The 12,879-nt window shown below is 47.2% G+C and overlaps 1 protein-coding gene across 1 annotated transcript in view; it reads right to left on the bottom strand.

The window, feature by feature from the left end:
* The window catches only part of jag1b (jagged canonical Notch ligand 1b), a 48,418-nt gene extending 41,483 nt beyond the window's left edge, over positions 1-6,935 (bottom strand). The window contains exons 1-2 of the mRNA XM_063191368.1: positions 6,577-6,935; positions 5,838-6,140 (exon numbers count right to left, since the gene is read on the bottom strand). Of these exons, the coding sequence (XP_063047438.1) occupies positions 5,838-6,140; positions 6,577-6,648 (375 nt within the window). The 5' untranslated portion in view covers positions 6,649-6,935. The remainder of the gene's footprint in view (positions 1-5,837; positions 6,141-6,576) is intronic.
* Positions 6,936-12,879: the final 5,944 nt, after the last annotated feature.

The following is a 12,879-nucleotide window of genomic DNA, read 5'->3' as shown; positions in this document are numbered from 1 at the left end:
GAAATGCAATGCCTTGGCTGCCCACACCGCTCAGCGTGGCCAAATATAAGACTAAGGCTATTGTGCCTGGGAAAATAGCTGCGGAGTACAGTTTGGGACAAGCCTAGGCACGGGATGAGACTCCCTCCCTCCCTGCCTGCCTGCCTTGTTCTTCCTTTTTTTTAAAAAGGGGGGGGGGGAGAAAAGAAAAGAGGCACTCATAAAAACATTAATCCCTGGCAAAACCATGCCGGAAAATAAACTAAACATGACCCATGAAATATTACTTGTGTCAGTCAGAAAAAACATAACAAAAGACGGGAGCTTCCATCAAACAATTACCAGCCAATCACAAGAAAAGAGCGAACAATGACTTTAAAAAAAAAGGAAAGGGAGATGAAAAAGACAAGAGCGGGGAAAAAAAAGAACTGAATGAAAAAAGAACTGAAGAAAAAGTGGAGGCAGAGCTGCATTCTGGCCAGCTAACACATGCGAGTAGGTAGCAGGCAGGCAGGGAGGGAGCAGAGCTGGTGTGCGATAGTGCCGGCCTGCGAGCCTGAGCGATTCATCTCACTCCATAACTCACTACCTGCTTATCAGGCGAATGCCTGCTGCCGCCAGGTTCACTTTTCCCATGCTAGCCGCTGACCCCTCCGTCTTCTCTGAACTCTCACTACCCCTCCCTGCCAGAATCCACCCGGCCAGACCACTGCATACCCTCCCACCACCACCACACACACACACACACACACTCTCCCATCCTCCTCTCCCCTCATACACACACAAAAAGCTGAAGGATGCAAAAAAGGGGGGGAGTTGGCGTAAGTGGATAGTTAAGCAGACAAGCGTGTATGTGCGTGCATGCGTGCGTGCGTGCATGCGTGCGTTCACTGTGCGTGCTCGTTGCCTTATCAGAGCAGGCCAGTGAGGCCCTGTCCAGCCACACAAACATCAGATTGTTTTTTTCTGCAAGAGTTAAAAAAGGAGCTGCAGAGACGACAGACAGGGGCCTCCACATCAGCACCACATCAGTCAGACACAGCCCCTACTCATCCTAAACAACTCCCCTTTAGCTCTCTCACTGTCACAGCAGAAAAGCTGTCTCGTCTTGTCTGTCTGTCTGTGTGTCTGTCTGCCTGTGTCTGTCTGCCTGTGTCTGTCTGCCTGTGTCTGTCTGCCTATCTGTCTGTCTGCCTGTCTGCCTGTCTGCCTGTCTGTCTGTCTGTCTGTCGCGAGGCCACTGTCCCTCCGTGGCCCCCAGTGTGCTTGTCTGCTCAGTGTAAACAGGTCCTGAGTCTAGTGTAGTCTGTGACAAGAGCAGGACTTCCTGTGATGGGCTTTCCCCTTTGAGAATAGCCAGAGCACACAAAGTCACTGATCTGTAGAATGAGCTACAGTCAGTGTGTGTGTGTGTGTGTGTGTCTGTGTCTGTGTCTTTGTGTGTCTCAACCAAAGTTTACACACACACTGCTGTTTTTTGTCCTTCCCTTTCTAACTGTTGTTGTTGTCGTCGTTGGCTGTGATTTGCTACAGTTTTGAGAAACGAACACATACTCACTCACACACAGGTTTCAGACTGACAAACGGCTCTTTAAAGAGGTCATGCTCACTCGCAGGATGGTTACATCACAGAGTGCACCTGCACCTCACAACAATCACACCTCAGAATTAGATCAACGCTTTAAGCGCACATCGCTTCACATGGGTCGGTTGTGACACGGTGAACCCGTTTTCCTGGTTCCATCAGAACACCTGCAGCAACATCTAAAAGGGCTGATGAAGGCATGTTTTGAACGGATGCCAAATTCCAAATTCTCCCATCCCACTTGCCTCCAAGCTGAGGTCGTTTCCCACCAGGCAACAACTTTTGAAGTCATACGTAGTCATGCCACATGAATGTACACCTTTTGTTTGTTTGCCATCGTCAAATTCTACACTTCTACACAAATTCTTTGTGTCACATTCTACACTGGAGCAAAAAAGGGGGGTGACAAATAATTGGGGCTCGTCGTCTAAGGGAAGCTTTGTGACGGAGGATGGTGGCTATGTGTCGGTACTGCTGGGTGACAGCAGGATAAGGACCACATTCCCTGATAGAGAGAGAGAGAGAGAGAGAGAGACAGAGAGAGAGAGAGAGAGAGGGCAAAATAAAAAGAGCATGAAATAGAGAAATAGAGAGAGAGAGAGCGAGAGAGAGCGAGAGAGAGAGAGAGAGAGAGAGAGAGAGAGAGAGAGAGACAGAGACAGAGAGAGACAGAGAGAGACAGAGACAGAGAGACAGAGAGAGCAAAATAAAGAGAGCACGAAATAGAGAGAGGGAGAGGGAGAGAGACAGAGAGAAGTGCTGTCTTCCAAAACATACTGTATAGGCTACCTTAGACATCTGAGCATTTAGTTACTCACAGAGTAACTGTGAAATGTGCCAGTTTGACAGCCATGTTGTTGGGTAGATTGAGCCAACTGGGTTCTCCATTATTCCAAGTGAGAATATAAAGGGTAGCAATTCCCCTTTCAACAAAGGGCACCAACAGTGCAGCAGCATGCTTTGATAAAGAAAGGATCATCACAAAGCTGTCAATATGGTCTATCCATTTAGGGGAGCTACAAAGTACTCCTAGATCACTGACTAGGACTATGGTTCGAGTTAAGCTTAGGCCTCTGTCTGAAGAGGTCATAGGTAGCTCACTTCAACAAAGCAGCAGCCCATTTCAATTGAACACCCTGTGTACTCAAATGACATTCCCTTAGAAACATGGAAGGCCCCATAGCACAGACAGACATGGTTCTCTGCCCAATAGGCCCTGAGGAGAGAACATGAGAAAGCTTTCCTGCTCTGTGGGCACTGGAGCAATTTGCACGTAAGTGTCGCTTCAGACAGGACCATAGAAAGCAAACATGTAATTAACCTTAACTGCCGGCAGTCCTTTCCCTCAAGGCTTGAGACAAGGCTCTCTGAGACAAGTCCCCACACCCCCCATAAACACATTGAGGTGGGGACAGCAACAGATTTACTGGGCAGCAGAAAAAAACATATTCAAACTAAACATGAACTCTGAGATAAGTCCTCAGATGGCAAACATACTCAATAAATACTTCTCTGGAAAACAAAACCCTAATTAAAAAGGCATGGTGTTGCAGTTAAAATACCGCTTAAAAAAAAGCTGGTCACCTCATTGAGATGACAACAGGCACAGAGGAATGCAGAGAAAGCCACTAAATGTAATAACTCTGTGTGTCCACTCCGTCCCAACTCTAACATGGACTACTGGCCGCAAGTGCCATTCTGCTGAAGCTGCCAGTAGATGAGGTAAGGACACACACACACACACACACACACACACACACACACACACACACACACACACACACACACACACACACACACACACACACACACACACACACACACACACACACACACACACACACACACACACACACACACACACACACACACACACACACACACACACACCGCTGGGTTGAGTTTGTCTAGGAGCCTCTGTGTTCTGCTCTGTGCTGAGTCGAACGCAGCTTCCTGTTGCGTGCCCTAGTGCAGCATTATTTCTGGATCCTCTCCATTATGCTGCCTAATCCAGGCTGCGGCCGTTTGGCCAAGCCATTGTCACTGGTTAATATTAGCTGGGCCTGACTCTGACTCTGTCTGGGTGGCCACTGCAGGTTAGAGAGAGAGAGAGAGAGAGAGAGAGAGAGAGAGAGAGAGAGAGAGAGAGAGAGAGAGAGAGAGAGAGAGAGAGAGAGAGAGAGAGAGAGAGAGAGAGAGACCTCCATCTAACCCGTCTGAACTACGCAACATCAAAGTTGCAGAAACACTGCAGGGAGGGAAAAGTATTCAGCCACAGTTGTGCTGCTGGCTGGCTGGGTCGCCGCCGTGCCGTTACCTGGCCTGGGAACCTGCGGCCAGGCTCATTAAGCACGGCGGTTACCGAGGGTGCCAAGGTTAAGAGATGAAATAACTCCGATCCAGCCGAGCGTGACTTTCACAAAGCCCAAGCCTCAACACGAGGCCAGCTCCAGGGAGGTTTTTTTAAAGAACTTTATGAACCACATCAAACCGCCCAATCACCTGCTCAGCTGTATCATCCATCCTCAACAACCAATCAGTTGAAGGGGAGTACAATAGATTGAGTGCATTATCTCAGAGCAGAACACACAGGGTGGTAGTTTAAGGAGTAGAGGGAAAAGTCCTGACAGACGCATTTCACCAACAACTGCCAAAAAAAGGCTGGCTGGTGGTAACCGTTACGCACAATAAGTTCACTCCAGTGTGTCCAAATGGCTCCAAACTACAGTATGAGGCTAGGCTGTGCGCAATGATGTCACAACATACCGAAACGCGAAATTGAATATCTCCTCCTAGTCTTACTTTATTCTAGGCGACTATCCGTCCTAAAGCAAAGCGTAAACCAAACCCTGTTTAAAATTTGCGCCAATTTTAGCACATGATGGAAATAACTGACTGTGCGTTGTTGGCAATGTGCCCAAGATAGGCTACTCTGGAGCACGGAATTAAAGGTGGTATGTTTAAACGCTGCTAAAGTTATTTTACACATTTCTCCATTCAGCTGAAATATTACTGAACTAACATGAATGCATATAAATGGGGTGTCACTGCAGGTTAGAGACATAAATAGCTGCGATGTAACTGGACACGCTCGTGCCAACGGAGCGGTATATGCGTTTACCCTTACGCATGTAATGGACACATGCTGAACTTGCACATATATTACACAGCCATAGGTAAATGCACACTTGACTTCTCAATCCAGCTGATAGGTCATGCAAAACTTTTTAATTTTCAATTCACATTCCCTCGACCTACACATAACGCGCGAGAGCGCACGCCTCCATCCAGAGGCAGCTCTGTAAACCATTCATATTTTTTTCTCTGAGCGAGAAATGAAGATTGCCTCAACAACACGGATGACCATGGTTACGATTCTCATAACGAATGCCAAGTTTATAAAAACAACATAGCTTCGACTGTTAAGGTGTGCGTCTTGGCCTAAAAGTGAGACAGTGAGGACAATTTTGGCAAATGTCCTCTTCAAATGGTTTATTTAGCGTATGTTGTGACGGAGACGGGTAGATTAATGTGAAGGCGAGCAAAACAACTGCCACTATATGTTGTTGACTAATTTCGACCAACTCCGTCGTTTGGTCACCAGCTCTCTGTAGCCTAAATGCTACACTAGGCTACCTCCAGTAAGTGTACATGAAGATGAACCTAATAACCTGAGCGATGAACTGTCCGACAATAATCCTACCTGGCCGACATTTTGAATGACTTTTGTTGTCTGACCAAAGAGACAACAGCACCAACTAACATGGTCATTCACTGTCCACACACATCAGTCTTTCAGAGAACACCTTAAAAAAATGGTCCTCGCTGTACAAAAAAGCATTTCCCATAAGTAGCCTACATCACGTCCATATTACGATAAAATGATTTACATTTCAAACCTATGCGTAAAAACAGCTTATCTGTGCTCGGATGCACTCCGTCCAATAGACCAACATTAAAACCTGCCAAACGACACCACATAAGTTTCAAGCAGCTCAAAAGTGTTCACCACTATGAAGACATGGATAAAAGTTACGCAAAGTTCCGAACATTCATTAATAGCCATGCTAACAAAGCGCGGGGATGTAACCTAAATTGTAATGCCGAGTTGACCGCAAACGCACGTGCAGTCACCGTGCTAGGTGTTGCAGTGCCAGGATAAACAGCAGAGTTGTCCCTTCATAAAGAGACCCGCGCGGACACCAGTGCACTGTCCACCGCTGCACACCAGTAGAGCCCCAGGCATGTAGTAGAAAACGTGTAGCCTACTCACCGGCCAGGCAAATCTGAATGGCAAGACGAGCTTGGATTTTTCGTTCCTCAAAGTGGTCTTGGAAGAAAATGTATTCCCTCCGAGTGCGGGCGTATGTCCAGTTCCGAAACTACAAGGGCCAGCTGCAGCGACACGCAGGTATTCCTTCAGACAAACTTTGAAATATGTATCACATTCATCCCTGGTGCACGTTCTGTCCGTCGGATCCCTTGTCCCATCACAACACGAGCCATTCTGCAATTCGCCATTCACGTTCTGCATCGATAAGATTTGTAACTCGAATTGTCCCGTTGCGTCAGACACCTGTTAGAATAAAACAAAAGCGATGAGAAAAGAATATAGATATTTGCAATGCAAGCAACCACACGTACACACACGCCACCATAGCGCACCTACGTCTGTGAGCAACTCAAACGCAAAACTTGCCTAGAAGACGTCTGTTAAGCTTAGCTCGCCTCAAAAAGTTATCCACTGTCCCCGTTCCCCCAAACTAGAGCAACTTCCAATGCTACAATAGATGCCTAGATCTACATTAGAATTAGACAGGACACCCAGAACTACATTCGATTATCTCCCTCTCTCGCTCTACTGGCATAATATGAACATGCACATAACAGTGGCAAAATAACATTAGGCGCCCATAAATCCTTCTTCCTGTGCGTACAAGGTGTTGGAGGTACAACACGATTCTCAATTCTCGCCAGTTCTCTCCTGTCATTACAGCAGAGGATCCACATACCTTCGTCCGCAAACAGAGTAAAAAGGCATGAAAGTAAAAAGCTGCGAACACTGATCTCCGTCGCAAAATCATGCCGTCTTGTTGGTGTTGCCGCTTGCTGTAGAACTAGACGTCTGGCCGACTCACGGCACTAATATTCCCCTCCGATTTAAACATGCAAGGACAGAGAGCAAAACTTTTTGGATAGAAAAACGCCACAGGTTTCCAATGCAAAAAAACGAGCCTCCTTATGCACTTGTTTTCTTTAGGTTCTGAAATGGTTCTGTAGTTTTTTGTACTTTCTCTCCCTCTCAGCAGTGAGAAATCGTTACACCGGAGCCATGAGAGCGCCGTTCACAACTGAAGCAGTGCAATGACTATGGAGCAAGTTCAGCTAATGGGGGTGGCAAACGCTTGCCTACAGTTTAATATTCAAAAGATGGGGCGGCTGGTTCATAAGTTGCTGAGCCCGCCCCCTCTCCCTGAAATACCGAGGTCTCATGCACCTCGGTGCAAGCATGATCAATGTAACGTAAACATTTTGGGAACTAAGAGATTTTTGAAAACAGCCAAAACCAAAAAAGACTTTATATTCTGACATGACTTTTGAAACAGGAAAACGCTCCTACCCATAGAAATAGTGCCGTGTTCAGAGACAAACAAGTCTTTGCATGTAAACCACTGGATCATTTCTGACTGTTCTCAATTTACTCATTTTCGGATTAATGCATTGTCCTTCATTGGAAGGTATAGGCCTACACCTACATATGTGGCTGTCCTTGCTGGGGCATATTTGATCAAACCTTGCCTTCTTTCTTTCTACTCTTTGTGGCGCTGTCCTCAATGCAATAGCCTATTCTCCAGTAGCCTATCAATGCCTGATGAGTAAATGTCAATCCACCAATATTAAATTGCATGCAATACTATCCCAATGTTCTGTTGCCCCCAGCATATGTACTGCCCTCTTGTGGCTGAGGCAAACACTCAAATTTGCCTCCACAACTTTGTTTAAAAAAACAGACTGACAGACAGACAGGCTGTCTATAAATCGGAGAACTAGTTTGTGAGGTCTATTTACTGTGCTTCCCATGCCAAGTACAGATCTGTCTGGGTTATTTTAATGCACATAATTAAAAACAACAAGCACTCAAGGCGTGGGACTGTTTTGAAACAATGACACAGGTCAGTCCCCTTGGTCACAGCGTGAGCAGACCTTGCTGCTAGACAGAAACCCAGGGTCAATCAGTAACTAGCCAAGTATTTCACCATCATCTTTTATGACCCATTTTTTTGTCTGTGACAGCGATCCCCACAGAGGAAGACGTACGCACTGATAAGCCAGCGGCGACCGTGCACATCTTAGCACTGCAGAGAACTGCTGCAGATTCCTCCCCCAACGCACTGTCAGTGTCAGTGACACGGCTTCTCAAGTCGTTAAGGTTTGTTGTCACTGTGTCCATTGACCTCCTATATGCTAACCAGAGGAGGACAGACAGGGAAAGTCCTCCTTCCGTGCTACATACCTTAGTCTATGCATGGCTGATAATACCAGCAACACAAGCAACAGATGTCGACTGCACGGGGTGAACGTTTCAAGTGGTGCCCTTTTTGACATTTGCCGGAAGGATAGTCTTTTGCCTCTTGTCAATCAAAGCTCAAAAAGTTACCGGCGACGCAGGTATTCAACCACTCTGGAGAGGGTGTTTGGAGTCACTGAACTCTAGATGCCAGTCTGCCAGTTTCCTCGAGATGAAAGGTGTGCTCACTCGCCTTTTGTCTGAGCTGAAATGCCTGCGAGCATTCCTGCTCCTGACAGAGGCTCGGGTTACTCGCTGTATTCAAATGGCCATTCTAGCCGTAATGGGGGTTAATTAGTGTAACTCTTTAACTGCCAGTCAACCTCCGACAGACACTCCTACTCGGGGACGCTGACAGCTTTGACTTGGCCCCCATGACAAAATCATCTAATAGGGGCCCCCTCTAGATACAAATAATGCTATGAGAACCCATTTCTGGGGCCCCTCTCACCCTGGGCCCAGGACAACTGACCCCTTTATCCACCACCCTACTGGTTTCCCCGTTCCTACTCTTAGACTTATAGCTCCAGTTTTATAAGCTCATGTACCTGTACTATACAACTGGACTGATGAAAGATTTCCATTGACCTGTTACACTGACAGAGGAGCAGGTTTTTAGGAGGGAAAAAATGTGCCAAGTATTTGGGTGGACTTGAATAGGGTGAATTCCTTACGTCTGAATGGGATGTTTGACTGAATTTCATCACTGCATTTCAGCATCTTCTCTTCATGATCCATTATCCTGTCTCCAGCATGTGTTTAACTGGCAACCCCCCTAGCAACACAGCTGTACAGTGGCTGCTATTTGTGGCCATGTTTGAGCCCACTTTGTAGGTATTACTCTTCTTTGGTCTTGGTGTTACTTATTATCCCCTTTCAAGTCCTCCAAGTTGGGGCACCACAAAAAATGCTGGGCCCCATGAAAGATTCACATTTTGGGCCCCCAAAATGACAAATTATGTCTTCAGGGCCCCTGTCCGTGCTGTCGGGTCCTTAGAATCTGTAACACCTTTCTCCCCCCTCACGGCACCCATGCCTCCAAGCCTTCAGCTGACCCTATTAATTATTGCATGATGGTGAAGTCATGCGAGGTGCTTATGATATGGGGGGAGGGCGGGCATCGAAGTTGACTGGTTGGTTGACGCAGTGGGACAATACAAGGGAGACGTTGGACACCGTCTCGCCACGTGACGTGCGTCACTCTCAAGTGTGAGAGTCGGAATCTCTGTTATTATATGAACCACAATGATAGTGTAATATGAAAGAATCCAGAGGTTGCTTACATAAGAGTGTTTGCGGCGGCAACCACCACTTTTGGATTCTGTTGAGTGTTGATGTCATGTACTATGAGCCGCCAGTGCCAGGCCCCCAGTTTTCTGTGGGAAAATAAGTGTCATAGCAGATAGCATCTGTAAAGTGGGATCCTCTCTGTGCTGTCATCTTGTGAGGGCACTCTCATACGTAAGTGTGCTCTGCTCTCTCATGGCTGCTGCAGCGTTGTTGGCTTGTTGTTGATGGTTTCACTTCATTTTGACCCTTCTGGCCCCCTCTAACAAAAGACTACCATAGTGTCTGGTGAGTCCAGTGTTGTGAGTTCAGTGATATGGATCTTGCACTCTTGAGGTGCACAACTCAACTGTACAACACCCCCCCACACACACACACACACTCCTCTCTCTCTCTGACTCTGTCTGTGTCTCCCTCTCTCTCTCCCTCTCTCTCTCCCTCCCTCTCTCTGTCTCTCTGTCTCTCTCTCTCTGTCTCTCCCTCTCTGTGTCTTTCTGTTTCTCTCTCTCTCTCTCTCTCTCTCTCTCTCTCTCTCTCTCTCTCTCTCTCTCTCTCTCTCTCTCTCTCTCTCTCTCTCTCTCTCTCTCTCTCTGTGTGTGTGTGTTTGCCTCTGTCTATATATCTCCCCACCTGGAAATTGCGTCTACGTTTTTTTTGTTGTGAAATTATGCTTGACCGGAGGTCACTGTGAATCATTCCTCACCACACAAGTGTTAAAGGCAAGCGCTTGAGTCATGGTACCACTTATTCAAAACTTCCCTCTTTGCGGTTTCTGTCCTGCAGGTTATGGATGGGCTGTTGCATTTATATAATAGCTAGTGTAGTGAAATGAAAATAAATGCTGTAATGTATTTTATGATGTGCTATTTATTATTCCAGAGCGAAAAAAAATATTTCACCACTCTCGACTCTTTTTGAAAGCTTCAGAACGCGTTATGCAGTTCAAGTAAAATGGGTTCCTTACCTGCCATTGTGAGTACAGTTATTGAAGCCAGCCACCCTAAGCTCCCCAAGGTATCCAAATGCAGGTGTGATTTAGAATGAAGCACCCAACATGTGTATCTGTGTCACTTCTCTGCCATCCCATCAAAGGTATATCACATGATACGAAAGGCCGTCTGGCTGGATATCCATCATGTGATTTGTGGGGCTGTTGCAGGAGAGATTGTAAATCCTGCTAACAGCTTTTATTGATAGTTTTGTTTATACTTTATGGATAGGTTTGTTTATACTTGTTTATGGATAGTTTTGTTTATACCACACAGTAAATACTATGGATAGTTTTGTTTATTGATCATTTTTGTTGATATTTCTCCACCTCTGTACAAGTTCCGTTTGGTTGCACAGAGAACCATTTATTGGCCTATCCATACAGTAGGACAGGTGTCACCAACGTTGTGCCCGCGGCCGCCAGGTAGCCCTCCAGGAGCTTCTGAGGTGCCCACCAAGGATGTTAATACACAGTGACGACTACCAGATTTTAGTCACAGTTAATACTTTTCTTGATTTAAATATAAGATTATTTATTCTTTACAACCTATAAACAAATTATCATTCAATAATAGTGTGATTTGAGAATGATGCCAAGACTCAGTAGAGGATTTTGAACAAAAGTAGCCCTCGGGTAGCCCTTGGTAGCCCTCGGGTAGCCCTTAGTAGCCCTCGGGTAGCCCTTGGTAGCCCTCGGGTAGCCCTTAGTAGCCCTCGGGTAGCCCTTGGTAGCCCTCAGACCTAGAAAGGTTGGGGACCCCTGCAGTAGGATCACCACATTCTGACCCAACAAATGATGTGCATTGGTAAGTGAAGTAGATGAGTGGAAGGTACAGTACCTTACAGTAGGAAGGAAACTACATGTAGGTAGCCCTAGTTTATTTCTCCCTGCAGAAATGAGTTTTCCATACAACAACACAAACTAGACAACCTCGGACAATGATCGACATGACATATCCTAATACAAAACTACTTGTTGTATAAAGCAAGACCAGCAGCAGCTCTGCTTGACACCCGTCCCCACCCCTTGGGGAAAGTGAGCTCTCGTCTGGCTGCCAGGCGTCTGGCTGTGCAGTCAGCCACAACACAACAGGCCGGTGTCCTGCTCTACAAAGGGGACAGTAAGAGAGGCTGCCGGTTTGGGCATCTGTGGCAGGTGTTGCGGTGGACAAAGAGACAAGGCAGAGAAGGCTCCTGGTGGGTGCATTGGATGGCAGGTGTCCTGGTGGACAAAGGGACAGTGAGAGAGGCTCTCGTCTTGGCCCGGTCTGTCCCCCCCATCCATCGGCGACTTCAAAAGCCACCAAGCAGCTGGGGGTCTCCGTCGGAACGAGGCTGGAGACCGGACAGCAGTGGCTGGCAGGCGAAAAAAGAGACAGCCGCAAGAGCAATCGAAGAAGGGCGGAGGGCTTTTGGTAGACTGGGGAGAAGGCGACGGGGGGAGAGGGAGAGGAAGAGGGAGTGGAGTGAGAGAGGATGGGTGACGGGGGACGGGATGGGAGGAGAGGGGGACGGGGGGGGTGGTTGACAGGGCTGAAATGTCTTTCGGAAATAGTGACGTACTAATGTCGTCCCAAAAATAACACTGTCCTGGACAGTTAACATGTGTGCCACTGGAGAGAGACAGGGGGGAGGAGTGAATAAAATATCAGGCCGGGACAGTGTGTGTGTGTGGGGGGGGGGGAATTAAAGACACACTGTACACTGTGTGGGTGAATGCATAAACAAAACTGCACACTGAGAGTGCAGTGCTGGGGTCTAGTTGCCTTTGCTTGGCCATGCCATGCTGCGCAGCGACCACAAACAGACTACGCTGGGAGCGTTCTACTCGTGAAGGAAAGTGTCAGTTACTAGAGTACTAGTAAGACATGAGAGGGGTTAAGAACCAGGGTTGGTTTTAAGCATGACCTTAAAGTCCACTTTTGTGCGTGTGCGTGTTTGTGTGTGCATCTGTGTGTGTGTGTGTGCGTGTGTGTGTGTGTGTGTGCATGAGTACATGTGTGTGTGTGCGTTTGTATTTGCATACGCATGCATACTTGTGTGTGTGTGTGTGTGTGTGTGCGTGTGTGTGTGTGTGTGTGTGTGTGTGTGTGTGCATGAGTACATGTGTGTGTGTGCGTTTGTATTTGCATACGCATGCATACTTGTGTGTGTGTGTGCATGTGTGTGTGTGTGTGTGTATGTGCGTGCGTGCGTGCGTGCGTGCGTGCGTGCGTGCGTGCGTGCGTGCGTGCGTGCGTGCGTGTGTGTGTGTGTGTGTGTGCGTGTATGGTGCGTACATGTGTTTTCTTTGTGCGTGTTTATGGGGTGGGTGTGTATTTCATATCTCCCTGTCTTTTATGAGCACATGTGTGAATAGATTAGAGTAGAATAGAATAGAATGCCTTTTGTTGTGTGACTATATACATGCGCAATGAAACTAGAAGCGGCTCCTTCCACAGCGCAGCAGCACATGCAGTGCCGTGTCAGT

Source organism: Engraulis encrasicolus, chromosome 24 (assembly GCF_034702125.1).
Source record: "Engraulis encrasicolus isolate BLACKSEA-1 chromosome 24, IST_EnEncr_1.0, whole genome shotgun sequence".
NCBI lineage: Eukaryota > Metazoa > Chordata > Actinopteri > Clupeiformes > Engraulidae > Engraulis > Engraulis encrasicolus.
This window is presented reverse-complemented; position numbering and strand designations above follow the sequence as displayed.